The following is a 13,777-nucleotide window of genomic DNA, read 5'->3' on the forward strand; positions in this document are numbered from 1 at the left end:
CACACTTTTAAATACTTTTACTCAGCCATTAAATGTATATTTTTTCTTTTCTCAGCTGAAGATGTAAGAAAATTAAGTTACTCTACATTTTATTTTCCTCACTGCCTCCGTCCGAGTAAGTGTGTAAAAAAATATTTCCACGTTCACAGGAATTTCGGCCAACGAGAGGGAGGCGGAAAGGGAGAAACTCTGCGGGAGATAATAGATGCAAGACAGATTCAGAGTGACGGCTGTCAAAATAATAACTCAGCGTTCCTCTAACCTTTTTCATTCTGGGGGAGGAGGTGGAGCTGGAGGGGATTGCAGAGGTTAGAAGCTCTGGCCCTGCATGTTATATTCTTCCGTCGGTTAGATATTCATAGATAATATATGTGTGCGCATGCATGGTCCTAGCGAAAATAGATCGATTGATCCGTAACCCGTCTCAAATGACAACCTGTACAACTACGTAAAAATAGACGAAATCTACGAATGAAAAAAAAAAAAAAAAAACGCAGGTATACGAAGAATAGAAAAACTTAGACAATTTCTTGCACTTGACTTCAACAAAATTAACGTCGATAACAGAAGCCTGCGTTAAATGTTAAACAATGTTTTGTTTAAATAATTTATCAACAAATTTTGGGTATTATTGTTATTCAAATTTAATTTTCTTATCGCCTTTATTTTGGTTAATTTTTTCCGATCTTTATCTTATCATAAAATATTCAGTATTGCCGACGAGACGTTTCAAAAAATTTTTTCGAATACAGAGCCCGTTTGAGATCCATTTTCAAATTGTCACTGCTTTATTTAGAATTGAAGTGGGTAATATTTTTTCCAAAATTTGAAGTCGATGAGTTGATGATGAAATATGTTAATAAAATTTATAAACAAATTAATAACAAATGAAAATTTGAAATCTACTACTACGTAAAATGACTCAAGATCTTTAAAATCGACCTCTGGCATTTTTTTGTATGACAAACGGATTCGACGATACATTAGTTCGAATATTCATACGCGCGACGTTTTTTGTGATTTCTCGCAACTTTCAACCGTTCAAAAAAAAAACGCAATTTTTTTTCGCCAAACATGTGTTTCATTATTTCATATGTAGAATGCGTCTGCAAAATTGAAAAAAAAAAAAAATCGGAATCATTGAATATAATTTAATGATCGGCTTGACGTGAAATGAGCGACGAATAGTACGCTTCCAAGTTTAAAGATGCATGAGACAAATTTTTCTTTGAAGCGATGCCTTCCGCGTTGACAAGCCTGAAAAAAGCACTGCGACCGGTATACAACTTACGCTCGTGTCTATAATTATAATTTTCTACTATGACCAACCGTATACTGTTTGTTTTATAAATTGATTCCTGTCTCGAGATTGAACAACTTTCTGAGAAAACAATTCGGCGCCGCCATTATATTTAACGCTCGTATGTAAGCGTGTTTCGCAATAAAGATCATCGTTAAACTTTCAACACTTTATTATAAAAATATAAAATTCCTCTATAATGTAAATTATAGGTTTTCCTAATTTAAAACAAGTGGGAATCGGATTTAATCCTGACATCCGAGCTAACCAAATATGTTTACGAATTAAGGACAAACGAGCACCATCGCCTGAATCCAAAGTTTGGAAAACACGTAAAACCACGTAAAACAACGTCAAAAATCTCCAACAATGACGGTGATCGCGGAAGAAGGAGCATCCCTAATGTGCAATAAGTGAATTTGATCAGATTCGTACAACACAAGCTTAGATGTGAGGAGCTTGAAAAAAGGTTTCATAATTGGAACCTTCATAAAGCTCAAACTCTGGGGTTTTCAAACTCGATTCTAAAGTTTTTCGGGTTATTTTGTTCGCTGTCTAGACCCCAGCAAATGGTCTGAAAACCACTCGACAAATCTTACAAAATCATACAATAGTCATAAAGCGCAATTGTAATTACTATCGAACATCTGTCGTACCGTACTTGCACAAATCTATTTTCATCCTCTCTGAAAATAACTAATATTGTGAACATTTTTCAAGTTGCTCAACTATCTTAAAGGTCCTTATTATAATTATAGAATCTTTTCTAAAATTGTCGATACCTCAGCTTGTGTTATTAGAATTCGGTGAAAATCATTTCTACTACACAGCATGAATATAACTACATTCTTGTTCACTATACGTAATTGGTGTAAATAACATTGTTGAAGTTATTTTCTCTCCTCTCAACTTTTCCATCAGGAGACGTTCGGATCCTTCGGTAATCGACACTTTGAAACTAAGAACACAAGAATCTGACAACACGCGGTGTAACTTTGTTCCTGGCATGCGTCTTGATAGCATCGAGCGGCAGGTCTGGCCAACGATATTATTCTTGTGACTATAATTGTTGAAAGTCCATGGAACTTAAGATTGATACAAGGTGTGAGAGATATCTCGGTTATTTCGTAGTTTGGAAGGATTGCCACTGTCGCCGCTTATACCCGGCAAACACACGACGTGTATAATAAGTACAGTAGATGAGTATAATACGGTAAACCATCGTCGTGGTCGAGTCTAAGTGTTGAGAGTGATATATTTACGACGCAATAAACGCTGCTAACGATCCATGACCTACCTTTTATTACTATATCCGCATGTACGTACCAAGCTGTCTACTCAGCGTCATCTCTCTTTATACCATGTCCATCGTCATCTTCGTCGTCGTACACGCAACAAACCCCCTTCATCTTATTTTCGTCACATTTCATCGCATCCCGACACACGTGCACCGTTGCAAGTTTTTCCTACCATATACCGTGAACATAATTTCTTCAGTCATTTTTCACCCCAACGGTTCAAATAATTTATTACAGACGTATCTGATTAGTTTTTTTTTTTTTTTTTAACGCGATATTTCTAACGATTATCTTTTATGTCAAGTGTGCGGATTCCTATCATGCGTATAATTGGAGAAAAATTGCCAACATTTGTTGAAGAAAGAAACATGGTGAAGCAGTTTCAGACATTACGACAATTATTATTGACTAACCGATGAATATACGACGTGAAAATAATATGAAGATTGATCAGAGTTCAGTTCCCAGCAGCCCTCGTTAAACCCAAAATTGCTGCTTGACGTAGGAAGAATGATGGAACGAAAAATATGCCTGTGTATCCCTGAACGTATAACGTGCATATATATACGTATATAACGACGCACGCGGAGGATGAATTATTGATGAAAGTGTATAATTTGAAACGAGGTAAACGGAGGGTTCGGTCTGCATAAATCTAAGCTTGATTATTTAAATAATATTTGTTAATGCATCAAAATTAAAACTCGAGGTCGCTTTTTTTATGATTGAAGATAAATGCTAAATGAGAATTGATAATTCGTGTACCGAAGGAAATACCGGAGGTAAAATTTACTTCTCGAAAGCAACGCCGTTGCGGTTACTGCTATCGTCGTCGTTCTAGCTTGCGCCAAAACGAATCCAACGAGTCCCAGTTCGTCAATTTTGGACGAACAGAACGGGAGATATCGGACTTTGAAGCTCGCGAATAGCGCGCGAGTAGCGCGCGAACAGCGACTAGCATAGCTGCGCGTCCGGCACGCGAGCCACGAATAACTCTTGCCACTTCAAAGTGCGATATCTCGGGATTAGTTCATCCAAATTCAACGAGACAGGACTGGTTAGATTCGTCTTGAAACCAGCTACACCGTCAATGACAGTGTAACGCAACGTTGAATTTGGAAAATGCCGTACCTTCCGATGGTCGCAGGCACCAGGCGCTGGGTTTTCACTTCATATTCGTAACCTGAAATATAATTACTCTCTCAATATCAAAGCTGTTTAATCGACTTGAGAGGGATTCTTGAATTTGACAAATCCACGATCAGGCAGGCATGTATGAAAAATTTCAACGCTATAATCCTCGTCCGAAAGGAGGACACAGAGTTTCAAATCCCGATGTATTTAGGTCACCAGAGGGTCCGGATAGACGTGAAATTTGTTTTATTTTCTAACGAGAAACCCATGTGGTTAGGAGAGAACGAGGACATGCAAGAAATCGTTGTCTTTATTACTGTCCCGACGAAGAGGCAGCATTATTCGCGACTGAAACGAGAGCTTCTTATACCAGAAACCAAGCGAGTTTTTAGTCTTCAGAAAATACCGGACGAGAGGCAGAGAATACGATAGATGAAGAAGAGGAAAGATAAACGAAATAAGAAAACGTTAAAATGTCAGGTAAAGTTTCAGGGATGGTACCTACAATATGATTACAAAATCGTTTCGCACAGATCTCGTTCTTTTTCTCCTGCGCGTTATACGCTGCAAAGTTGTAACAGAATACGAAAAACCGTGTAGAACGAAAGTCTTTTCATTGCGTAAGTAAAAAAAAAAAAAAAAAAAACATACATGTATACAAGGGACGCGCAATCATTCTCTCGATAACGGAAACACGAAAGGGGATATACTCAAAAAAAAAAAAAGTTGTAAAGCGAGTTTAGACAACGAGAAAATGAAACGAAAGGAAATGAAAGGAAAAAATCGTGAAACATTGTTGGGTTATATCGAACGACACGAGAAGAACAGCGGACTTCGCGATACTCGGTGCACGGGATAAAGAGGGAAGATCGAAGAGGAAAAAGAAAAAGAGCAGGAGTAGTAGGAAGAAGAGGCTGTCCGTCTGTCCGTCCATCCACCCGTCAGTTACCTCGTCTGTTAGCGTCACGTCACTGAAATACTCCGGTTAAATCCGTCACTCGGTGTACCAATACATCGAAGCCGTGGAAACCCACGTGCACGTCTCCGAAAGCACAGGTATGTAGATGTACCAATTTCACCTCGTAACCGTATCTATAGGCGGTGGTGGGCATACGCACGTGCGATGTACGGACACGTCGGAACTCGATTCCTAGGTGAAGGTAGGCTTAAAGAGACCCGCACTACTCCCAACCTATAAATATCAAATCCATCTCCTCGGTTTGAACCTCCTTCGTTCAAGTCAGCGTTCCATTCCTCCTCTTCCCTCATTGTACTCTCGCGCTGATATCTTGATTATGAATATTGAAATTCGGCGAGTTACGTACTCGGGTTAATAATTCATTTATCAATTTTCCGTTGCATCAGATTTCGCAGGATTTCAGACGGTTCAACATGGTTTCGAAATGTTCTGGAAGATTCGTGTACTGGATATATGGAGATTTCATGGTCAGTAGAGCGTACGAAATATATTTTAGAAGTTAACGAGAAATAATATTCATCAGAAAATTTTGAAACAGGTTCAACGATCTCTCGACATTTCGGGGTTAATCATCTAGGGGACATCATAGTTTAGGACGGTGTTACGAGCGAGCCTCGCTACCTACAATTAGTGTAATTATATCCTACCTGTATCGATGTTGTGAACAGTGATTTAGACGGTGCATCGTCGATTGACAGATCAGACGAATTAATTAATCGCGCCTGCTCTAAATCAATCATCTTTGACCCGTGATCTGTTTCGACTCGAATATCTTCGCTTTCCTGCCCGGCTCCTTATGACATGACAAATTGTATGCGATTTCAAAAGATCACGAACTATTTCCGCATACACAAACACGATATATAGTAGATTCAAATCGAACGCTTCGTCGGATTGTTGATATCCGCTGGAGAACATCAAAGGTGACTGTGATATTTGGATCAGAAGTGAAAGAATAAAAAGAATATGTACCATTGACCGGCGAAGAGTGAATAACCCCTATTTGTGCATACCGTATATCTACGGTATAAAAGTCAGATCTCTACGATCACAGACGGTGGATAAATTTCCATCTTGATTTCTCCGTTACGCTATGGCGGTCAGTGCGGCTGCGGAATAGATCGGACGCGAGATGCGAAAACAGGAACTACGCGTGTCTACAATAATATGAGTAACGTACGCAACACGAGCACGACGCCAAAGCGTTTCAACATTAGAGGCACCTTGTATAGAAGAAAGGACTAAAGGTTGCACAACGCGAATGGTGCAAATTATTTTTTTTTACAAATAAACCAACCGAGTGTGAAATACCACGAATGGGTTAGTGACGTCAAAGTGTCAAAAGCACGTGTTGCTTTCCTAGATTAAGAGAGAAGACCGTCTGTCTTTCTGTCTGATATAAACACACAAATTTCTAACGTACAGTCGTAACGATGCCCAGGCTACCGCTGTTGCTAGTGCTTTACGCGTTGCGTTACGCCACGGTTATATCAAATGGTGATCTAGCTGCGGCTTAACAAGTATAGATAGTTGTAGCGGAGCACGTGGGTGGTGCAAAGATCGTCAAATTTATATCCGGAGACAGATCAAATAATTACTCGTATGGTAAAGAAAATAAACAACTCCGACTGACCGTGGATGATAAATCACGTTCTCACTACCTGCCGCGTCCTTCCTGATCAAATGCTGCGGATTCCGTAAAACGGAGTCTGACGATTCGTTAGCAATTTTTTGAGAAACCCCCCCCCCCCCCCCGAGTCCGTCTGAATTCTCGAGAATAAAATGCTGTTATGCTGTTAATCTCGGTTATAGTCAAGTGTTCCGAGGCGATATATCGCTATTTCAGAACACACAAGTGTGCAGCATCGCTGGTATGGAATTAGAGATTGAGCAGGCACGCGCTCGAATATATATAATGTTGAAAAGTATTCAGTTTATTGACGCCATTACCGTACGGACAGCGTCAGGACGTTAATAACTTCATTATCTCGACCAGAGCAAATTGAATAATTCTTCACGTTACGAGTTCCACTTGGTTCTTTCCGCTTCGCATATCTGAGATACGTTCAATTTTTTCCCAACTCATTATACATGGCTTATAAGCTGAATAAAATTTGCAGCAACGATTTTTACCGTTATAGTTGTACATGCGGAATAAATATATTACGCTATATGCGTAACGAAGTAGGTACTAAATACAACGACACTTGAAGTTCATCGTGTCTTGTTATTTTCTTATCGTAGTGACAACGGACGCTGCAAAAACGCAACGATTTATTACACCTAACTACGTACGAAGTTCGAGTTGCATAGCGTTATAATCGTTGAATGTAACCGTGCAGGTATTACGAAAACTACGACGTAGCTGCACGGTTGGCGAATTCCAACGCAGTATCCGTAGAATATAATGCAATCTTGGTACCTCTTTTTACCTTGCGAAATTCTCCAACGGATCTAAATACGTGTTCAAGTCTCTTGTTGAAAATTAATCGATTTTATCGCTCGACCTGAATTCCGTTAACGCGTTTTTAATGCCATTTCGTAGTTTGTAATTTATGCAAGAAGTACGTATCAACATATATATATGAAGAACATTGAAAAATGTTCCAAGTGTCCCTCAAAAATGACCTCGGTAAAATATGAGCTCTTAATATTGATATTTAGAGGTGGCGATTCTCAATTTTCTATTTCCCATTTAAATAGCATGGGAAAATTTTTTTTTTTAATTTAGAATTTTATTGCTCGAAAACGAATCAGTGTGAAGATATAAAAAAAACATATTCTTGTAGGAAATTGTACGCTCTATAAAAAAGATCTGAATAAAGATTTGCGTAAGGTAAGTCGATTCGGAGTTATCAGGCCTCAAACATCGAACCGTTTGAAATAATGATGTTATTAATTTATAAATGCTACAAAACTGACTATATATATATATATATATATATAAAGGAAGAAAAATTTAATCCCTATAAATTGATTTATAATTAGAAGAACGGGAGACGGCGGGATCGGATAATAATTTAGGAAAGAGAAAAAAAAAGAGAAAATTTGAAACGACGTCGGGTATAATTTGTTTCATCGATTGGCTTTTGATATTGAATTCGGAACTCGTTTCAACCAACCCTCAGTAGCCAGGCGTTGCAATTACTCGATGAAATAACTTATATTTCCGACTTTCATAACAGAGCTGTCTCAGGAAAACTGTATAAAAGAATCGTTTTCTCACTGTGTAGGATCGAAATAAACTCACAAGGGATAGATAAATCAATCCAAGGCGTGATTGCATCGGCTGGGCAAAGAGAGAACGAAAGTGCGCTTTCGGTATAACGTGCGGAAAAACGTCGACTCGTGATTAATTTTCACCGTCGGAATTATTCAGAAAAATAAATAGCAATTCGTTACATATGTCAAACACGTAAATCCAAGGTATAATGACTTACTGCAAGAACGTTCAATAATAATTGCCGTACTTTTTTCATTCGTATACGTTAATTAAAAAAAAGCTGCGTCCTTGTGGAATAACGATAAATAATTATAGAACAACGGCCACGCAAAGTTAACGCAACATTTGAGTATAATATGTTTCGTTGTTGTCTGCGTGCATGCGGCAAGCAATAGATCGTGGTGAAAGACATCTGGTGGTAATTATAACGTGACAATTATAGAAACGTTTAACGAAGAGAACAATAACGCGGTCGCCGAAACTGACGTTATAATATTTCAACTTCTATGTTACATTCTTCTAAACATAATAGTCGTTTTATTTTAGCCGCTGTTTAAATTCTCGAAATTTTTAATCTCTCTGAAATAGGTCGATAAAAATTGAATATGGTTGCCCCTATATCTTTATCGAATCGTAAAAAACTCAATCAACACGTTTTACAAGGGCAACATTCTTCTTTTTATGAACCTGAAACTATCCGCCGATTCGCAGAGAGTTCGTATACACATTTAAGCATTAGAAATGTTTTAAAGCCGTTTATCCAATTTGTTTTTTTCATGGAAATCACTGCGTGTGAGAAGTTTTTGTGAATCAGTGGCTCGCCATCTGCAACTAGGTTGAGAGCATCATTTTCTTCTTCCAAAGTATGCAAAGTATGTAAAAAAATAAAATAAAAATAAAAAAGTTGACCTATAAATTTCTAAATCTTTTCTAGAAAATTTATCAATAAATCAAAAATATTTAAAATCCATTTCTATGACGCAGTACGAGACCATATTTTCCGATTTTAATATACATTTACACATTCGTCAATGTTCCGTACGATAAGCAATAAACCAAGCTCTCCGACGTTTTCAGAATTTTCAGATTGCTTTACTTCACGCTGACCTGCGTTCTGATTAATGGGCCGAAAGTAAAAAAAGGGAAAGGGAAAAAAAAAAAAAACAGCCACAATAGTAATAGCGAAATGAACCGAACTCACCTTGGCGTAATCGATCTTCAGGGTGCAGCAACCTGAGTAGATGTCGGCGCCATGGAGGGTGTCCTTCGCTCGTGTTGCTGACTCGACAGAATCAAACGTGATTCCGAGATATCATTTTACAGTTAAGAATTTTCACCATTAAATCGTACAACTTTTATACATATACCTAGATATAACATCTTGAATATTTTCCATGCAAGTTACCATAAGACGATATTATGAAAACGAAGGAGACAAGTTTTGGAATGTTTTTTTTCTTCTATCCTTCAAACTAATGTAGCCGTCTTATACTTTCGACGACGGTTCATATATGAAAAGGATATTCCACCATCGCTTGTACGCCATTTTTCTTGAATATAACGATTCTCTGTACTTGACCGCTCGGTACGCTTATTGTGTGAAGAACTTCCTGTAACAAAAGATTAAAACCACGTTAATAATATTATATTTACACAACAAATAAAATCCAAATTAAGAATTCAGTACAAAGGACGTAAGTGCAACAAGTTACTAGATTTAGTTGAAACTTGGCACACGGTGATTTATAAAGTTACCGCAGTTGACAAATTTCAATTTCGGATTGAAATTCAATAACGAGCGACTTCAAAAGCGACAGATTTTTTAAATTTCGAATAAATCAATTAACTGGCTTCATCGCGTCATAACCTAATTAAATGAAATAAATAAATCTTATTTACACTGTTATGCGTATGCTTATTTTCCGCAAGTTACGAAACACCCTGAATACGAGGTATGTTTACATCGTACACAGTACGAGGGTTGGGTAGTAAATGGTGAATGGCACACACAAGGAAGAGGTCGAGATCGACGGATCGCGATGGACGGTAAAGAACGAGAAGAGAAGCCATCGGTGGGACGGATGGCTCTTTGCCAAAGAGTTTTTACAGGTCTCCGGGTTTTATGAAGTTTGTTTTGTGTATCGATTTACCAAAGGAGGAAGAGTAAGAGTGCCGCAGGTTGGCGGATGGATTTCTCGAAGACCCCAACCGTAACACGCGATGACCCTCCGGTTTGCTATCCAGATGACAAACAGAAGGATGATCGGTAGCAACGGCAGCAACAGCAACATACTTTCCCGCTGATTGCCCGACCTTTGCTTACACGCACGTAGAGACACGCACAAAAATGTGTGACTTACGTCCCAAGCAAACACCCATCCAAAGCGCGGCGATGAAACCGTGTCCAGCATCCCTGCGTGGTTTCTGCTGGATGTAGGAGAGTGGAAAAAACTCGGCCTCCGAATTGAGAAGCAAAATCTCGAGAAACAACATTTGCACATACGGCAGGCGGAGGATAATTCCCAGAGATTCTTCTCCCTTTCGTTTTCTTCATCTTCATTCCATTTTGACAAGTCGAGTCTGGTTTTACGACTGCGGAGGTATAGATTACCTGACAAATCGGATAACGTCTTGGTCAACTACAAGACCGGAAGTGAACCGAATGGAAGTTTGTTTGATTGTACGGATGCGAGGGTGAAATAGACAGGAAATTACTTGGAATAGCTGCTTCACCTCACTTCGCGATTGATTCCATATACGAATGCAACCGACAATCAGAGAACACCATAAACAGTCTGCACTCAATATTTCTAAGTGCCCATCCACGAATAGTTATATCCAAGAGAAAAGAACATTTTTTTCGCCATGCATAAAAAAATCTCCAATCTTTTCTGACTAGCACGTTTTATATCTGTTTGATTTAATTCGGTAACATTCCTTTGTTTAGATTCTATTCAAAATTTTTACCTTGTAAGATGAAAAAAAAAAAACCAAGATCTAAGGTTTTCCAAACGCTATGCAAATTTGTTACGACCATTCGTACACTGTTGAATAAGTTTTGACCAGAGTCTCAAGTCTTCCGACAAATTGGTTAAATACTTGATTTCAACAAGCGAGATTGGTACCCAACGTTTATTTTTTGATCGTCTACACAGGGCTGTACAGAGAAGATTGAATGGGGTAAAGTAGTAGGAGGCTGTGTTAGATTTAGAGAGCAGTATAATCCGCGTAGTGTATACAGACATTCAAACGCGCGGTATAGTTGTTTCGCCACGGTGATGAAACGATGTAACCTGACCTAAAAACCTCGGGTCCAATTCAACGTCGAGATGTTTCTTGTTCCATTCTTTCAAAAATCTCGGCGCGATACGCGATGATGAAAAATGAATGAGTACAAAATAGGTACCAGTACATATAAGAAGATGAAGGCATAACAGATAATAAAGCGTAGTAATGAGAGAAGAAAGACAACGAAATTGAACCACCGCGATAGTATGTACATAACAGATTGATCTCGTCGATTTCCCGAAGGGTAAAAAATCTTTAGGTATTCATTGCTACAGCTGCCACGATGCAGCGCTGTATTGCCATATACATGAAACGTATCTACGATACATACACAGTCATTTAAAAAATTCACCCTCGCGCGTGCAGTCCTCGTTTTGGTCCCACTGTTTTATGCCAGCTACAGGACTTGCCGAAATTGAAACAGCAGCCAGCCAAGCTTGAAAACGTAGGAAATACGAACATCCTTTATATACGTTTGGATTAAGGATGAGAGGCGGGGAAAGGAGGATGAAGAGGGCGAGAAGATTGGACGAAAATTCACACCCAACGATACGTCCAATTTCCCTGTGTGTGAGTTGTATGTATAATAACGAACACCCGCCATAATCCCGGTGCAATTTGCGGCATCTAATCTGACCTCACTTGACTTGACTTGACCTGACCTAACCTAACCTGACCTGACAATATTTCGAGTTGATTATTTTTTCTTCACATACCGCGCTGATGGTGTTTAATATGTGTGTATATTGTATAAACAGGTCTCGAGTTATCGGTTTACGTATATTATATATTACATTTCCCGCATGGAAGGAAAGAAAATTTAGCGTATCATCACGCCGACAATCGTTGTTATTTGCTCGGAATTATTTCCATCGCATAGTAATGGTGCTGTTTCATTCGCTGTTTCGTTCGCGTTCACCATAATTGACACAGATAACAAAGGCTGGAGATTTTTTAAACGGCTTTTCTTTTCTTTCCTAACATTTGATCCAGACAATCTGACCGATTTATCCTTGAACAAACACAAACTTCTATTACTTGGAAGTAATTCAACACTGAACTGAGGGAAGTTGACAAAAAGATTTTCAAGACAATGGTGTACAGAAGATAGAGACGTGACTGCGGAAGGTGATGAGACAATCGAGTATTTAACATGCGTGTTCACGTCGAGTTGGGTCGTTGACAAAATTTGGCGTTTGTACAGCAGTACGTGGCTGGTAATGGTGAATGCCTTTCGTGCAAGATAAGCTGTCGGATCGGGAAACTGCGTATAAAATCCATGTGTGGAACACATCTACAAGTGTACGAACATGTAGGTATGTTAGAAGAGTTAATCCGATCCATGGGAGCTATCTCTCTCTCAACGACTATACCCTGTTGTCATTAGGGATACGTGCTCAGCGATCAACCCTCGACCCTTATAGATCTTCCGGAATATCACCTCGTACCCAACAAACTACCAAACTCGATCGACTATCCACGTGCCTTGTGAATATTCTCTACCTCTTATATATAATGAAGGTAGCTGACAGGCGGCAGTCGATAAGGGAAGGAGCTTCCGTCGTGCGCGTAAATTTCACTACTTGGATAAGAAGAAGAATCTCAGCGAAGTAAAGAGACGGAGATAACGAGAAGAGGGGTGAAAATCATATCAGCTGCGTACAACAGCTTGAGTAAGACTTTTTGTAACCTCACAATTGCACCCAACCAACGTTATATATTGAATTAGTAACGAATCGCAGCTTGCAATAATCTTGAAGTAAGTTCGATCAAGTGTAAATCTGGTCGCGACACATCCTTTAAAAACTTTCAAAAAGCAGTATAAATATATATATACATACGAGTATATGGCATGCGACGTTTGCATCGGTTATATTATACAATTGTATACTACAGAAGTTCGTCTTATCGGTATAACAATCGTTGAGAAAAATCTCTGAACCACGCCAAGAGTTGAAACTTGAGAAAGTAAATTGACTTTCGAAGCTCTATATTCAGTTCGAAGCGGCCGACGTGGTATCCGAGAAATGGGATAATAGGGGCTTTAGAACCATGCTGCCGAAAAAGTTTATAGAACACGGTAGCTCAAAGATGAATCTGACATTATCGTAATCGTAATCCTATCGTAACTCACTTCCGGTATTCGCAGTTATTATCAGAGGTGACGGTTCAACATCTTGTAATCTGAATTTGAACACGATATTGATTATCGGACAAAAAGGCAATCTTAATAGAATTGTTACTAATACTCATCAAAAGTTCATGGTACAGGTTAAAAACTCGCTTGTGAAAGAATCCTCAAAGGGAAATTGGGACCCTTAATTCATTCTCGTCTGTTCCAGTCGAACCCGATTACAGTCAATTCTCATGTATTCTATTGAATTTGTCACGAACAAAGACGAGACTCAGCAGCTGCTCTGCTAAAAAAAAGGAAAGACCGTATATCAACACGGTGCTTTGATGAAATTTTTTTCAACCAAAAAATGTACAAGTTCAAAGCTTTCATCTAGTCACTCAATTCGATTCTAAAAACTCCCCAAGATTTCCCGGGTTTT

General features: G+C 38.8%; 1 protein-coding gene across 4 annotated transcripts in view; it reads right to left on the reverse strand.

The window, feature by feature from the left end:
* Positions 1 to 13,777, reverse strand: part of LOC107219924 (heterogeneous nuclear ribonucleoprotein L) — an 81,486-nt gene that overhangs the window by 33,645 nt on the left and 34,064 nt on the right. For all 4 annotated transcript variants that reach the window (XR_006903160.1, XM_015658287.2, XM_015658286.2 and 1 more), the window contains exons 4-5: positions 9,459 to 9,544; positions 9,136 to 9,232 (exon numbers count right to left, since the gene is read on the reverse strand). Coding sequence is in view for 3 of the 4 variants with exons in the window: in XM_015658287.2 (XP_015513773.1) it covers positions 9,136 to 9,232; positions 9,459 to 9,544 (183 nt within the window). In the remaining variant the exon portion in view is untranslated. The remainder of the gene's footprint in view (positions 1 to 9,135; positions 9,233 to 9,458; positions 9,545 to 13,777) is intronic.

The sequence above is a fragment of the Neodiprion lecontei genome, chromosome 3, assembly GCF_021901455.1.
Source record: "Neodiprion lecontei isolate iyNeoLeco1 chromosome 3, iyNeoLeco1.1, whole genome shotgun sequence".
Taxonomy (NCBI): Eukaryota; Metazoa; Arthropoda; class Insecta; order Hymenoptera; family Diprionidae; genus Neodiprion; species Neodiprion lecontei.